The sequence below is a fragment of the mitochondrial genome of Medicago truncatula, assembly GCF_003473485.1.
Source record: "Medicago truncatula mitochondrion, complete genome".
Lineage (NCBI taxonomy): Eukaryota > Viridiplantae > Streptophyta > Magnoliopsida > Fabales > Fabaceae > Medicago > Medicago truncatula.
The window spans coordinates 199,823-214,067 of record NC_029641.1 but is presented as its reverse complement, the minus strand read 5'-3'; the positions used below and the strand labels follow the sequence as shown (position 1 = coordinate 214,067).

Below are 14,245 nucleotides of genomic sequence, written 5' to 3'. Positions count from 1 at the left end.
CATTACCGACCTTAAAATATCGGGTTTTCATCATCAGAAACAACCCGATTTCCAAGACCTCTTGCATTGCATTACCATAACGAAAAAAAGAGATAAATTGCTCTTGTGACTCGGAATGAACCTTTCTCGGTGGAAGAAAGGAATAGCGATGGATTCCTATGAAGCATTCAGGAACAAGAAGATTCAATCGGACGACGAATTCATACGTGGTCCAAGGAAATAAAAGGTCCGCTTCCACGATTTCATCTATATCGAATCTGAATATCAGAATAGCTTATATAGTCATGATTCAATTCAGGTCCACTGACTTTTGATTGATTTATCTTCGGATCTGATTGGAACATTTGAGAAGTAGGAAGACTTTGGCGGGCGATTCATAATTGGTATCTAGAATATCTATGTCCTAGGACATAAAATATGAATAATGAAGAGAAATTAAAGATAATATATATCTAATCTAAGAATTTTTAGGCTGTACACCTAATTTTTATTCCTGGGATTGTAGTTCAATCGGTCAGAGCACCGCCCTGTCAAGGCGGAAGCTGCGGGTTCGAGCCCCGTCAGTCCCGACCTAGGATCCGATGAATCGATCAATTCATCTCTGTAGGGGGGGGATCTAATTCCCAGCAGGAGGATCCTTCTTTCGTTTCGCATTTCTCATCGGACAAATCAAGGAATAAAAATTACAATAACTAGTACCGATTGATGGAGGAGAGACATATGTAGGTTGGTACAATCGGGGGTATCACCATATTAAGCATACATATTAAGTAAGGATTCAAAGAGAGACCGTACAGGTCTGGCTTGTTTCGATTGTTCCTGGCCCATCGAATAGAGTAGCAATTTCTTTCCCATAACATTTCTTTTTTTTTACGATACGCAATTAACTTAACATAGTTACCCCCACAGAGTACTTTTAAGATTCAACCTACCTTTTCTTTCTAGCTCCGTTTTTTTGAGCTAACTAGAAGCTTAGAGTAGAGCGCTAGCGTGCACACTTCCGTTAATGTGCTTCACCGATCGATGGAATCTTTTTTACATTAATTAGTCGGACCAAACGGAGAGATCAATGCTACTCACTCTGATCTCAGCTGCTTTGTATCTTTCTCGGGTACACCCCATACTAAGACTGGAGGAAGCTACTTCGCCAATGGTACTTCTTCCTTCTTCAAGCTCTTCCTCGCCGTCAAACTACTTCTATCTTAGTTAGGCAGCTAATCTTCATTGAAGTGATGTTAGCTAGGTCCTTTCCTCGAGCCAGTCTTGAAGCTGGATTTACCTGGATACCCGCTTGAAAATGACGTAGAGAGAGTGTTCGAGAACGTCTCTGTGCGGTTTATCGGTTCCAAGTAGCGATGAAAGTAAAACCACTAGCACAGCGTGCAAACGTTGTTGCCATGTTTGATAGTTTGTTTGGTAAACTAGCGCCTGAGACCATAGAAGGGAGTCTTTGGTTGTGAACGTGATCGGGACCAGGCTAGTTGGCTCAGCAACATAGTTTTTTGGTAACCGGCAAGCACAAGGTAGTGGGGGGGATTAGAAAGCTCCTCTTATCTTTGAGATCATACGGGCGGACACTTGGTGCTGGTATGGGGCATATTCGACTGCCCCGCCGCCAGCGTCGCTCTTCTCTTCGAACAGAAGCAACTCTGTAGGGAGGAGAGCCTGCCGATCGAGCGAAGGGATCCATACGGCTTTCAGGGGGAGCTGCTTTTACAGCCTACTGGTATTTAAGTAACGGACGTGTTTAATTAATTTTCATGATGATTCATTCAATTCGTTCGCCGGGAAGTGCAAGCTTTGCGAACCAAAAAAGCCTGCCGATGAAACCCGTTCCCTCGTGCTTCCATTAATGACAGATACATCAGTAGAGGTCGGCCAAGCATGATCAAGGCAGGTGAGCCCTTCCCGCTAACCAAAGGAATAAATTAAGAGATACTTTGACCCGAAAGGACTGGACCCATGGAAACGAATCAAAGTGGAAATAACCGCTCGGGTAGACAACACCTGAGTTAACACTACGCAACCGAACTTCTCATGGGCCGGAACACCCCTATTGGGCGAGAAAGTGGACCTTTACCCGAAGCGTAAAGCTGATTCTATGACGCTTCCAAGCCCACAAAGGCGAACGAAATATCGTATATAGATAGAAATCGCTACTGAAGCAACTGTACAAAAACTTGTCCGGTGATCCGACGGTGCCGAGTAGAAGGGCTCTCGCCCAACGGATATTCTATAGATAGGTGTTCAGTGAGAGGGGCCCTTGAGGAGGGGATGACTTCCCTCCAGCTACAACTGCACGCTCAAAACCTCTTCCTTCAAGAGGCTGGGGAAGGGTCGACTTCGGCTCCCATATTAAATAAAAAAGATCGAGACGGGAACAGAACTGAAAGCAAGTAGACAGATAGGTTGTTTTCGACGAATCCCCTGCTTGAGAATCCGCTGTTCGCGTTTCTCTCGCGCTATAGCCTGGAGAAAAGAAAAAACAACTTAACTTAATATTAGTGGTTCTAGACCTACTTTAAGTTAGAGCTCGTGGTTGCTTCGAGCAACGGAAAAAGGCTTTTTTAAGGGATAAAAAAAACCTTATCTGCCCCCCTCGAACTAGAAAGAGAGAATAATAGAGATCTAAGCGTAGAAAGATTAGCTAACGAATGCTCCTATCCTAAGGGAATGAGTGCTTTTAGAAACTAGGATTCCGCTTGGCCGCTCTGAACTCTTGGTTTCAGCTCTTAACAAGAATTGCCATAGTTGAATGTGAACAACTCGATTGGTTAAGTCATTTACCCGGTTATAAGGAAGACTAGCTATAAATCCTTCTCACTTCATTTCTCGATATGAAGAATAGCCGCTTAGTTTCGGTTTCGTAGTCAAGGGATGAGACTTTACTTCTTCCCCCGCTTAGGCACCTTAAGCGCTAGTTCTGCTTATAAGATAATATCGCTTTGTCATTCAATTCTTCCTATTCTCCTGCTACAAATGCCAAAACAAACACTAATTCAGTCTAATGCGCCTACCCACCCACCTTAGATGCTTTGGCACAAGGTTACCAATTAGAAAACATTCAACCTTCTCCCGAAGTTACGGGGGTTAGGGTTCCAATTTGAGTTTGAGGTTACATTGGAGTCTCTTACTAGTCCATTTCTAATCCTTTTTAGCCAGTTTCCTTCTATCCCATTGAAGCAGTTGTACCAATTGCAACAGTCTTAAGGCCATTAGTTGGAGTGCTAAGTGCTGCTTTGCCTATCTATTCTGCGACTTTTTTCTTACATCCAGTGCTACATCTAGAGGTCCAGTCCCTGGGTCATTTGATATCTCTAGTCTGAGTTCCGTTCAACAAGCCAGTTCTGTTAGATCGCTTACAGTCCCCGTAGTGTCCAGTAGCTGTCTCTTTTTCTTACCGGCAAGCGGGCTTGAAAAAAAAGTTAAGATATCTCCATCCGGTGGGAGTTGCTATCCATATAGTTCAATGGCAGTTCTACTTGCAGCCATTGAGAGTTCTCTTGCATCCGCTTTCCATCCAGCAGAGTAAGGGGCAAAAGGATCTGACGCAAGTTGGAGCTAAGGATCGACAGAAAGCTAGGGTTTTTCGTGCTTCTCCCTTCTTATCCGGAACTAAGGAGTTAACGATATATCGCTTAAGGAGATATCTAGCCAAGCGATTCACCTGATCCAGACACGCCAATAGGCGGCTTTGAAGATAGTAAGTAAGAGTAGTGGCATTCTCATCAAAAGGATAAGTAAGTTCGCAATCCAGTGATAAAGTGAAAAAAGGTGCTTTTTTCTGCGCATATTCCCAGGTTAGGATATGCATATAATATTATAGGTTACAGTTTCTAATCTATAGGATTTATTCTGGCTTCTGTAGGACTACTAACTAGACTATTCTCTCCGCTAAAAACGTAGGAAGGAAATCTGTGCGAAGGCTTTCTGCGGGTAAGGCAAAGGTAGATGTAAGATTGCGATATGTGTCTTACCTTGGTAATTCGTTTATTTACCTAGTGGGTCTAACTATATTTTATGTCTAAGGAAGAGGAGAATCGCCCTAAAGAGCCTGCCTATATCGGAGGAGTCTCCGGTACTGTACTGATTTCCTTGTTTTCGCTTCTGGGCTTAACCAAGCCAGGGCGAATAAGGGATGCATTCATTTTCATTTGAGTGTAAACCCTTAAGAGCCGTCGGCCATAAGACTTTGGGCATCAAGAGTGCTCCAGTAGCATTGGTGGAACAATCGAAAGACCATTTTGAGGATTGGGAAAAACCTACATATGGAAGATGATATGCCACAAGAATCCCCCAAGATGACAACAGATTAAGACCTAGGATCAATGCCCCCAAAACAGTCCCTGAACTACCGCCTTCCAATTTCCATTCCCGGATCACAGAAGGCAGACTAATCAACCAGGTCTGGTCTTACCTAGGAAGGACACCTCTCCTATTTAAGTCATACCTCGTCCCAGAAGTAGAGAGGAGTCCATCTCAATCAAAAGGAAAAGAAAGATGTACTACCTTCACTCTTTCAGAACCTCTCCTACTAAGTCGTACACCTTTTGCCCAAATCCCTTCGCTATTGAGCAGATAGAGTCAGACTTTCTTCGTAAGGAATCGGACTAAGAGGATTTCAATTCCATTTCCATAGAGCAGATCCAGTAAGACAGTAGACTTTCGTGCTCTTTCTATCTATTTACAATGACTGAGAGTCGCTCAAGCGAGCAGGCACGTATAGGGCAGCGCCTTCTACCTTCCGAAAATAGGAAAAGACCAGTCCTTCTACATCTCAAGGGCATGCCCTATAGACCTAGTCTATCGGCTATAGCTGCAGCTATGACTGACCAATAAATTGAAAGCTCTAACTAAAAAAGAAGTCCCAGGGCTTATTCCCTTTTCAAGGTCTTGTAGCCAGACTGATCCAGTCATCTATATCTCGTTTCGCCCCTTTGGCTCTCTTGCTTAGTATCCCAGTCCAAGATCTTATTGAAAGAGCCACAGCTTCTTCAAATTCAATAGCAAAGGATATTCACCCGGCTACTCAATCTTCTCTCTTTCACTCCTTCAAGGCCTCTTTCAAGCTAAGAAGACTCCTTTCAAGGTTATCCTTATTCTTATCTGCAGATCGGAGTCGTTCACTTCTCTGTCGAAAGAGCGTATTCTTTTATTGCAGCTAATTACAAATCTCAATCAGTCTTGTCTGTACACCAATCCCAATGGCTAATTCGGCTCTTAAGCCTGGAACTCAATCAAAAATAAATTATCTTTTGTCGAAATAAACTCTCCCCCGCCCAATCTTTACATTAGTGGGCGGACACCGCCCCAATCCTAAAAAAGGAACGAATCTTTCAATTGCAGTCGACCACAAGATAAAGAAAGCGATTGAAGCAAGCATGAGTAGTATCCCCCCTCCTTCGTTGTGGGTCCCCCTCCCTTAATTATTTATAATATCTCTTTGGCTATCAACTCAAAGAGTAAAGCGGTGGTAAGATATGGAGGTTTTTATCCCTCTCAGAGCTTTGAACTGACCGGCCTATGATAATTTAGGGGGAATTTATATAAATAGCTGGTGCGCTTGTTTGCGTCCAATCCGGATGTGAAGTCCTTACTTGCAGCCCTAGGTAAGGCGCGGGTTTAGTCTTCCAAGTAAAGGTTACGAAGTAAATGGACTTATTTTGATGGACTTACTTTCACTATGCATTCATTCGTGCACTATCTAAGATCCGATTCTCTAGCAACCTATTTTTAATATTGATTCATCTTCCCATCCTCTTCTTTCTATCTCCGTAGTCAGTCTGGCTGCATACTCCTTCTGGATGAGTTCTGTGGCAAGCTGACGGATTCTGCAACTTCTTATCTTCCGAAATAAGTTTTTATTCTAAGAGCGGATATTTCAAAGAGAGCACCGGATCTTGCATGAATGTGCACATCCGATTTGTTCACATCTTGAATATGACCCTTTGCCATAGACCAATTGCCAGAGATTGGCTAGCATGAGGACAGAAAGGCTAAAAAGAGGTGGGACCTAGTTGATTCTGCACTCCCTACCTTAAGAGGGGCATAGCGTTTGCTAAAGGAATGCTTACCGAGAAGCTTCCCTGGTCACGAGCGAAGGGGGAAAAGAAATAGACTATAAAGCACAGACAGCATACGAGATAAAGATCTGATTTGCTGGAACTGGAAAGAAAGATCCTCTTTGCGGAATCAAAGAGAAGAGCGGGGAAGACGGGATATTAGTTAAAAGAAAGAAGGTATGAAATCCTTAGCTCCACCACGTGTTAAGCATACGAGAATTGAGACTGCTACCAGCCCCGGGAATTCCATAGCTGTTAGCTCTGACCCCATCCAAGGTACCTTGAAATGACTAGGAGCTCGCATGAACCCATATCAACCCATCTTCAATCAAGAGAACCGGAACTAGCTGGAAGAGAAAAAGAAGTAGATTAGGACTGCCTTTTAGCATTAGCTGGCAGGGAACTCAGAGAGAGTTCGGCAGGAAGGGAAGGAAATCTTCAACTTAAACTTAAACTCGCGTAAAGGGAGAAAGAAAAGAACTGGAAATGCATAGGACGATTAAATTATGAATGAAAATCGCAACTACTGGTACAATAGATACATACCGGTACTACTGGCCCACTATCGCTAGACGGAATGACACTAGCACTCTTAGCTCTTTAGCTATTACGCTTGGTAGTAAGGCGAGGAATGATAGCAAGACTTTTCTTATTTTTTTACTGTATAATCCCAATCTATCCGGGTGATCGAAGGCGTATCGCGATCGACAAGAAATGGTTCGGCACAATGTGGAACCTGACGTTGCTGATATGATATAAGAGTGATAACCGGAGAAGATGGTCGTCAACGGCGAAGACCGTCATATTGTATTGTTAAGAGTCACAAGCTCGGCGTACTTCACCTTCATAGCGAGGGCTAGGATGCTGAAGCCATTGTTACGGAGCCGGAGCATGGCATCTCTGAGCATCAGGCGCATTATAGCAGGCTGCACCGAGCCGGAAGTCTTGATATGTTGACCAGAATGATGATCTGGATGGAACGGGAACGAGAGCGAGGTCATCCTCTCCACGTCGCAATAAAACGGAGAGAGCGGAGAGATGAAACCTTGAAGGCCATGAATAACCACCATGCCGTTGTTGAAGAGATCAGGTTGCGTGATCTCCACCCCTCCGATAAAGACCTTAGCACTAGCAGTTGTGCTGGTCTTTCTATTGACCGAATCAGAGGTGAGGGGGATGCAACGGCCTGGACTCAAGGTCTCGATCTTGGTACCTCTCCGCATATAATCAATTGTGAAGAGACCTGGAAGTGCTCACGAAGGAGGTTAGAGAAAGAGCAAGAGAAGCAGGTGCAGAGGGAGGCATCTGATGGAGCGAAGATCGTAGAAGGACCGGTCCAGGCAGAGGCAGCGGTGGCCGCGGAGTCAGAGAGTGAAGGAGCCGCCGTGGCTAGCTCGTGGAAGCCGAGATGGGACAAGATCGGGGGGAGGAGTGCTGTGTGAGAGAAGAACGAGTGTTCTTGGAGTTCTTGTGGAGTCGACGGTGTAGTTGCCGTTGTGGAAGGTGTGAAGCTTGCTTCCAGTCCTTCAATGGCGGTCACCCTCGGGTTGCAGAGCATTGCGAGGATCGAGATTGCGAAGAGCACTGTGAATCGCAAAGAGATGTCCATGGCGGAGAGAGAAGAGTGAGAAGGCCAGTAAGAGAAGGGTTTCCTTCAGAGAGAATGCAAATAAAAATGAAAGAAATGAGGAGGTAGAGGTATTTATGCGCGAAACTATGAGTGAGGGAGCGGTTTAGAGGCGGTGGTTAGAGAACGATCACGTGCGCGTGAAAGGAGCGTGGAACAGGAATCGGCGAAGCATGACTGTTGCGTGGTTGTTAGAACGTTCTTGAATCTTATTTCAGTTATATTTGGCGGGAAATGTGAAACGGAACGGACAAGTTTGTAATTTTCTTAATTCAATCGGAAAATTGTTACAAGGCTCGGGAGGGCCAGGATTCATCACTCCAACTTATGATGAGTCAGGCCGCAATGCTGCGAATTTCCGAGCCCTGTTATACCGGGTAAAGAAAGCCTCAACCAGAACTAAATGTGCCACGGGAAACAGAATTCTTGGCCCTCTCCTATTCTATATAAAGGTCCATCATAGGGCCCAGAAAGACAGCCGATAAGTCAATTTTCCTAAGGTGACAAAGAGTGGGCGGGCCCAACATAGAACCCCAAGCAATCTAACAAGCACACGCAGTCACATAAGACAGGGTTTTCCCACGGTAAATTTCTAAGCTATCTAGTATGGTAGGACTTTCTTTGATGGTTCATGTAGGCTTGGGTCTTTCATTCGGGCCCTATTGGGTGGGGCACCTTGTGGGCCAGCCAATGCGTATAAGCTTGGGCTTTCTTAACGTGGCTCATTTGACGACTCAGTACATGGATGTCACGAGTCTATTGGCATAGAATATCGAATCTTTTCCACGTAAGCTGGTTGTACAAAGTTTGTTTGTTCATACAGGCAGTGTGATTGGGGGAGATTTTGTTTGCTCCGCAAGGTAGCCAGAGCCAGCCAGTTTTTCATTAAACAGGCATGATAGTCTTCAACTGCAGAAAAGTAGTGCGGAGAACTAGCCAGAATTGTGCCTGCCATCAAATTAGGTGACGCATGGCGGGATTCCTCTACCACTCTATAAATGGAGGCTCAATAAGTGTCTTCTTCATCAAATTCATTCAAATCAAAGAAATTTCGTAATAGCATAGCTATGGGCAACTTCCAAAAGGCTTTCCGCAATTGATGCGGAAATGCGTCAAATACAACAGGCGATTCAAAACCGCCGGAGAACTCTCAATTTATTTTTAAGGAATATTCGAGCGGTAGATTCAGCTGCGGCAGACGAACGCATTCGCACTTCCGCAGCAAACATAAGGAATTTGGAGCTAAGGCTGGAAGTGCTGCGGAAGGAGCAGCTCGAACTCATTTCGGAGGCTGTGTCCCGGCTGTCACACTCGGTGACAGGCAGGGAAGACTAGAAAAAAGAAGTAGTTCCTTATATTTCGTGATTTTTCAGTCCCGATGGGAATAAGCAGCTGATGAGAGAATCGCGCGAAGGTAGCGCCCGGAAACTTAGAAAGAAAATGTCTGTCTATATCATCTAAAAAGAAGTTCAATAAAATGGAATGAAGAAATCGGACGGGAGGTATTCCTCCCTTTAATATGTTTTTCCCAGCCTTGTTCAGTACCGGCGAATGCAGAAAGTTTTCGATTAGATTTAGAATGAATTGATCCTCGATAAGAGGCTTGATTTTGTCCAGAAGCCGCTTTATACAAAGAATATGACTATAAATAGATAAATCTATAACAAATAGGAGTCTCAGATTGGACCAACTTCTTATCTCAGCCACAAAAAGCGTATCGGTCTGGCCGGGGAATGACTGCTCAAGAAAGACATTTTGAGTAAAAACGTACTGATTTAGTAGATTAGCGAGTGAGATCAGAATGAGCTCATCTTCCAGTTTTAAAGTAAGATATAAATGCCAATAATCGTCCTCGAGACTCTTGAACCTATAAAAAGTAAGTTGGTCCATCTTAATAGGAATGCGCTCTAGCTCTCTTCTGACCCAAAAAAAAGAAAGTTGATACTTGCCAGTCAAAATTTCCCGTTCCAGTCTAACGATATTTACCCTTTTGTAAATATATATATATTTATCTAACATTTCCCCCATTTCGAGGATAAGATACTGGCGTAAAGGGAAAGTCGACATGTCGTCCTAAAAATGTAAGATAAATTCAAATGTTATATATAAGTGACCGAGATGCAAGGGAAAAACTCTTGTTTTACATTTCCACCTATTTGTTCGTTTACCAGGTTAAGAACGAAATCATAAATAAGCTCTACCAAGGATTGCCAAGCATTGGGTACTGACTTTCCTAACGAAGCTGGGAAAGCAGCAGTAATTCTTTGGAAAAGCCCGGTTCTCTTTGTATTCGAGCTTTCATTCCTAAATCCACTGTTTCGTTCCTTCATATACCTCCCCACCAATAGATAGAGACAAATGGGAATAACCGAACCACGTCTACAAAATGCCAGTACCATGCAGCTGCTTCAAAGCCAACGTGATGCTCCTTGGTCAGATGACCAAGATATTGGCGAATACCACATACGATCAAGAAAAGAGTACCTATAATCACATGAAAACCATGAAAGCCAGTTGCTAAGAAAAAGGTAGAACCATAAATACTATCCGAAATAGTGAAGGGTGCTTGATAATATTCCATTCCTTGAAAGCCAGTGAATACTAGAGCCAGTGAAACGGTTGCTACTAAAGCGTAAACTGCTCGTTTTTCCTTCCCCGCGAGTATAGCATGATGAGCCCAAGTTACGGCTGCTCCGGATGAAAGGAGAATAGGGGTATTAAGAAATGGGATTTCCCGAGGATCTAAAACCCCAATCCCTTTTGGGGGCCAAATACCCCCGATCTCTACCGTAGGTGCCAAAGAAGAATGAGAAGAAGCCCGAAAAAAAGCAAAAAGGAACATAACCTCCGATACGATGAACGGAATAGAACCATATCGAGGTCCTAATTGTACTACTTTGGTATGATGTCCTTCCAACGTGGATTCACGTAGAACATCGCGCCACCATACAAACATGGTATATAGGATAAATATTAGGCCCAAACTGAGAAGTGTTGCACCCCCTTGAAATGAGTGCATGTACATCACACCTCCTACGGTGGTTGCCAAAGCTCCGAGTGAACCCGAAATAGGCCATGGACTTGGATCTACCAAATGATAAGAATGCCTCTGAGATTCAATCATAAACCACTTTGCCTCGGTTGTATGTAAACCCCCCCTTCACCCCCACCCCCTAAAGTGGTAAAGAAGGGCTCTTTTGGGTCTTCTTATATTTCTATCTGACAGGACAAAGAAATAGGAAGGGATGGTTCTTTCATTGCATTGATAGAAGTCTAACTAGAAAAAGATCTCTCTATAACTTTGAGAAGAGAATCGTTGGTTTGACCGACGAACTACGTGGGAAAATGGACCTTCTTTCCTTTCTTTGATTTTCAGCAAGCATTTTTTGAAAGTAACAATTCTATTTATGAAGTTTGGTTTAGGAAAACTTGCTAGTCGCGGATTAGTGCGTTCTGCGCCGCCGGCGGCGCAGGTTGATCTCTCTGGTTGAGGCTGCATTCTTTTATTCAACTTTACACGTGGGAAGGGCTTACTCTCCTAGTGGCTCGGCTTGGTCTCGCTCCCTTCCTGCACTATTCCTCCCCACTAAAAAGAGCGATTGATAATCTCGATACGATAACCTTTCTTTCTGAACGCAAGACTACCCCTCTTCCCGAAAGCTTCGCGGGGCGATTTGAAATGGCCATACTGTACTGGTTGGACGATGGCACAGTACGCAGGACCCTCGTATGAAACCCCACCGAGCTTCCTTGCACTATGTGGAACGGACTATTCTCGGATTGGACACGCCTATAGCTAAAGGAACGTACAGCGAGCCGTAGCGGGAGGGAGGCCAATGTCCCGTCAGATACCACGGCCCACGTTCAAGCTCTAAACCGTCAAGAAGAAAGGAGACTTTTAGGGGAGGCACATATGAGAAGTGAAACGTGGCTTTCAAAGTAATAAGATAGCTGTCTGCTATGCGTTTAAGGGCATAAGGTACGAAGTTAGTCGTACGAAGTCCCTCTCCTGTAACTCGAGTGACAACCAAATCTTGACTAGCATATCCGCCTCTCACTTCGCTCCTCTCCTGTAACTCTCGCGGCTTAACGCTCGAGTGAGTACACCCCTGTAGCTTCGCAACAGATCAATATGAATGAGGATTCCTTGTTCCTGTTGAGAATCTTGGATCATGGCCTAAACCTCTCTTTGCTTGTTGATGAAGAAATCTATCAAGAAGGATGAATAGGACTAGCCTTTATTTTATTTGCTTTCCCCTTACCCATAAACATACAACTCAAAGCAAGTGAGCAGCTTGGGATAGAAAGATTCCAAGAGCTTAGTGAAAAGGATAGTAGTCACTAGATATAAGCTATAGGATGGACTTGGGGATAGCCTATATATAAGGTCAGGTCGGTTCCCGCACAATCCCCTGATGGAGGGGGTATACCGGTGCACCAACCGAGGTCAAATTTCTTCTACCCAATCAGCATGAAAAGGCATTGAAGGGTGCAAGACTTCTATCTTTCTGCCACTTCGTCTTGTACCTGTCCTTTTGGGACAGCCTCTCTCTTCATCTTTTTCATGGCCTTTCCTTTCATCTTTCAAAACTCTCATACCATTATGCGCCTTCCCCTTACTAGATCCAATAGGGCCACAAAGAATGCTTTAAGAACAATGCACGAACAAAACGAGTATACGAAAGTTGACGGCATGAACACCGAATGAACAGCTTTCTTCTTTTTATCTATATATGCTATTTCTTTTTTTATCTTTCAAAGGGTGCTCAAGGAGTCTATAAAGGCATAAATCGATATATGAAGCTGGGAACTTACCCATCATAACAAATAGCCTTAGGTTGTTTATTTCCTTAGAGTTTCTGTTTTTGTTCGGTTAGGCTATCTATATTTACCTGGGAGAGGCAACTCTTCTAATAGACACTGATGCTATTTTTCTACTACTATTATATACTATTAGAATTAGATCGACGAAATTCATTGTTTGTTTACACGTGGCTAGGTCGCTAATTGAGAAGAACTACCGCTGAGATGTCTCAGAGAGAGAGAGGCCGTCTTTCGTGTTTAAGATGCCTTAAGTGAAGCGCAAAGCGAAAAAGGAAGTGGGAAAGCACCTTGTTTTGTTTGCCCTATCACAGAGCCATCGGTATCCCTGATAGAAAGAATCAAACGTCGAATGGTCCTGGGTACGATCATAGCTTCTGAACGTTCCCATAGTATAGTCTAGTTTGAGCACCTTTCGCTCATCCCCCCCTTGAAAGCTGAACCTCGGGCCATCATATAGCCCTTTGTCCTTTTCAGAAGTCTGTTTTCCGCTTTCACTAACACTAAGGATACTTACCTGACAACATATATTGCGGGAAAGGCACTCCAGCGGCAGCAGATGGTTCAGCTTCAGTATTAACTGATCGGCCAATATTGATGACACCCCAAGGGTGGGCAGGAAATCCCCTAGTCATTTATCTTGATTCACCTGCCCAACTCTACAAATTGGAAGAGTCAGACTGGGAATAAGGGGAAGAGGATTCTTCATAATCTATTTAGTAATGTCCAAAAACCCGTTAACGGGTTAAGGTCAGTAGTCTTTACTCGGAGTAGTCACTAGGAGAAAGAAATAGCTATGAACTCATCTACTACACTGGGTATATGGGAACTAGGACTGAAATGATATATGATATGGATGGCTTTCGAGCCTGGAAAAGACCTGTCTTTTTCACAAGATTGGTGAAACGCGGTGAAACCCTCCCCGTTGTAGAGGAAAAGAAATTTGATGAGTCCCTAAAAGGTTTTCTGAAAGTGGATTTATCCCGTACTAAACTACTTTCGTTCCTTAGCACAAGTACTAAATGATATAAACCTTCTTGAAAACTCTATTGCTTCAAAGAAAAAGATTGGACAAGCATATAGAAAGGAAAGAACCAAGGCCGAAGAATGGTGCATTAGATCCGGTAGCTACCGAGCGTAGAGTTAGGGCAGCTCATGAACCGGCCGAAGGAGGGGTTGACTCTGCAGCAGGGCTTTGAGGAATGGGAGCGGCTTTGGAATCAGCTTAAGTAGAAGTGGGTCACCCCATATAAGTAATATGGGCAAGTACGCGAGATGTAACCAATATCTTTCTATTTTTCAACTCCATCTTTCAGCTAAATTGAAGCCCCTTAGTGCAATCGATTTCAGTATGCCGGTTTAATTTTAAGATAAAGAGGGAGGCCCAATGAGCACTACAGTAGTGCCCTATTTATATGGGGTCGTAGAGCCGGTCAACGGGAGCTAAGATCCTATTCTTGCATTCATCTTAACTGCAGATTTCTACTTCTTCTTACCGCAGAGGAGAACAAATAAGATAGAAGCCCATATTTAAACTATACTTCCTAACTAGAGTAGTAAGAAGTCTTTTCAGAAGCAGTAGACTGGCTGAATTGATCGAACTTCTTGCTCTCAGCCTTGAGCTCAACCGGGATGCTTGTTTTATGAGGATTATTCTTTCGCGTAAGTCAGGGGAGTGTTGAGCCAGAGTAGAGATGACCTTTTCAGCATCGCTGTGAGAGTGAATAATTTCGCA

At 43.9% G+C, this 14,245-nt stretch overlaps 1 protein-coding gene and 1 non-coding gene across 2 annotated transcripts; one reads left to right on the top strand and one right to left on the bottom strand.

The window, feature by feature from the left end:
* Positions 1 to 495: 495 nt before the first annotated feature.
* On the top strand, positions 496 to 569 carry trnD-GTC. Its single transcript has one exon. It is a non-coding gene; the product is annotated as a tRNA-Asp (tRNA).
* A 9,446-nt stretch (positions 570 to 10,015) lies between these two features.
* cox3 (cytochrome c oxidase subunit 3) lies at positions 10,016 to 10,813 on the bottom strand. The gene has a single exon. It carries the CDS (start codon positions 10,811 to 10,813, stop codon positions 10,016 to 10,018), a length of 798 nt encoding a protein of 265 aa, YP_009237634.1.
* Between the last annotated feature and the right edge of the window lie 3,432 nt (positions 10,814 to 14,245).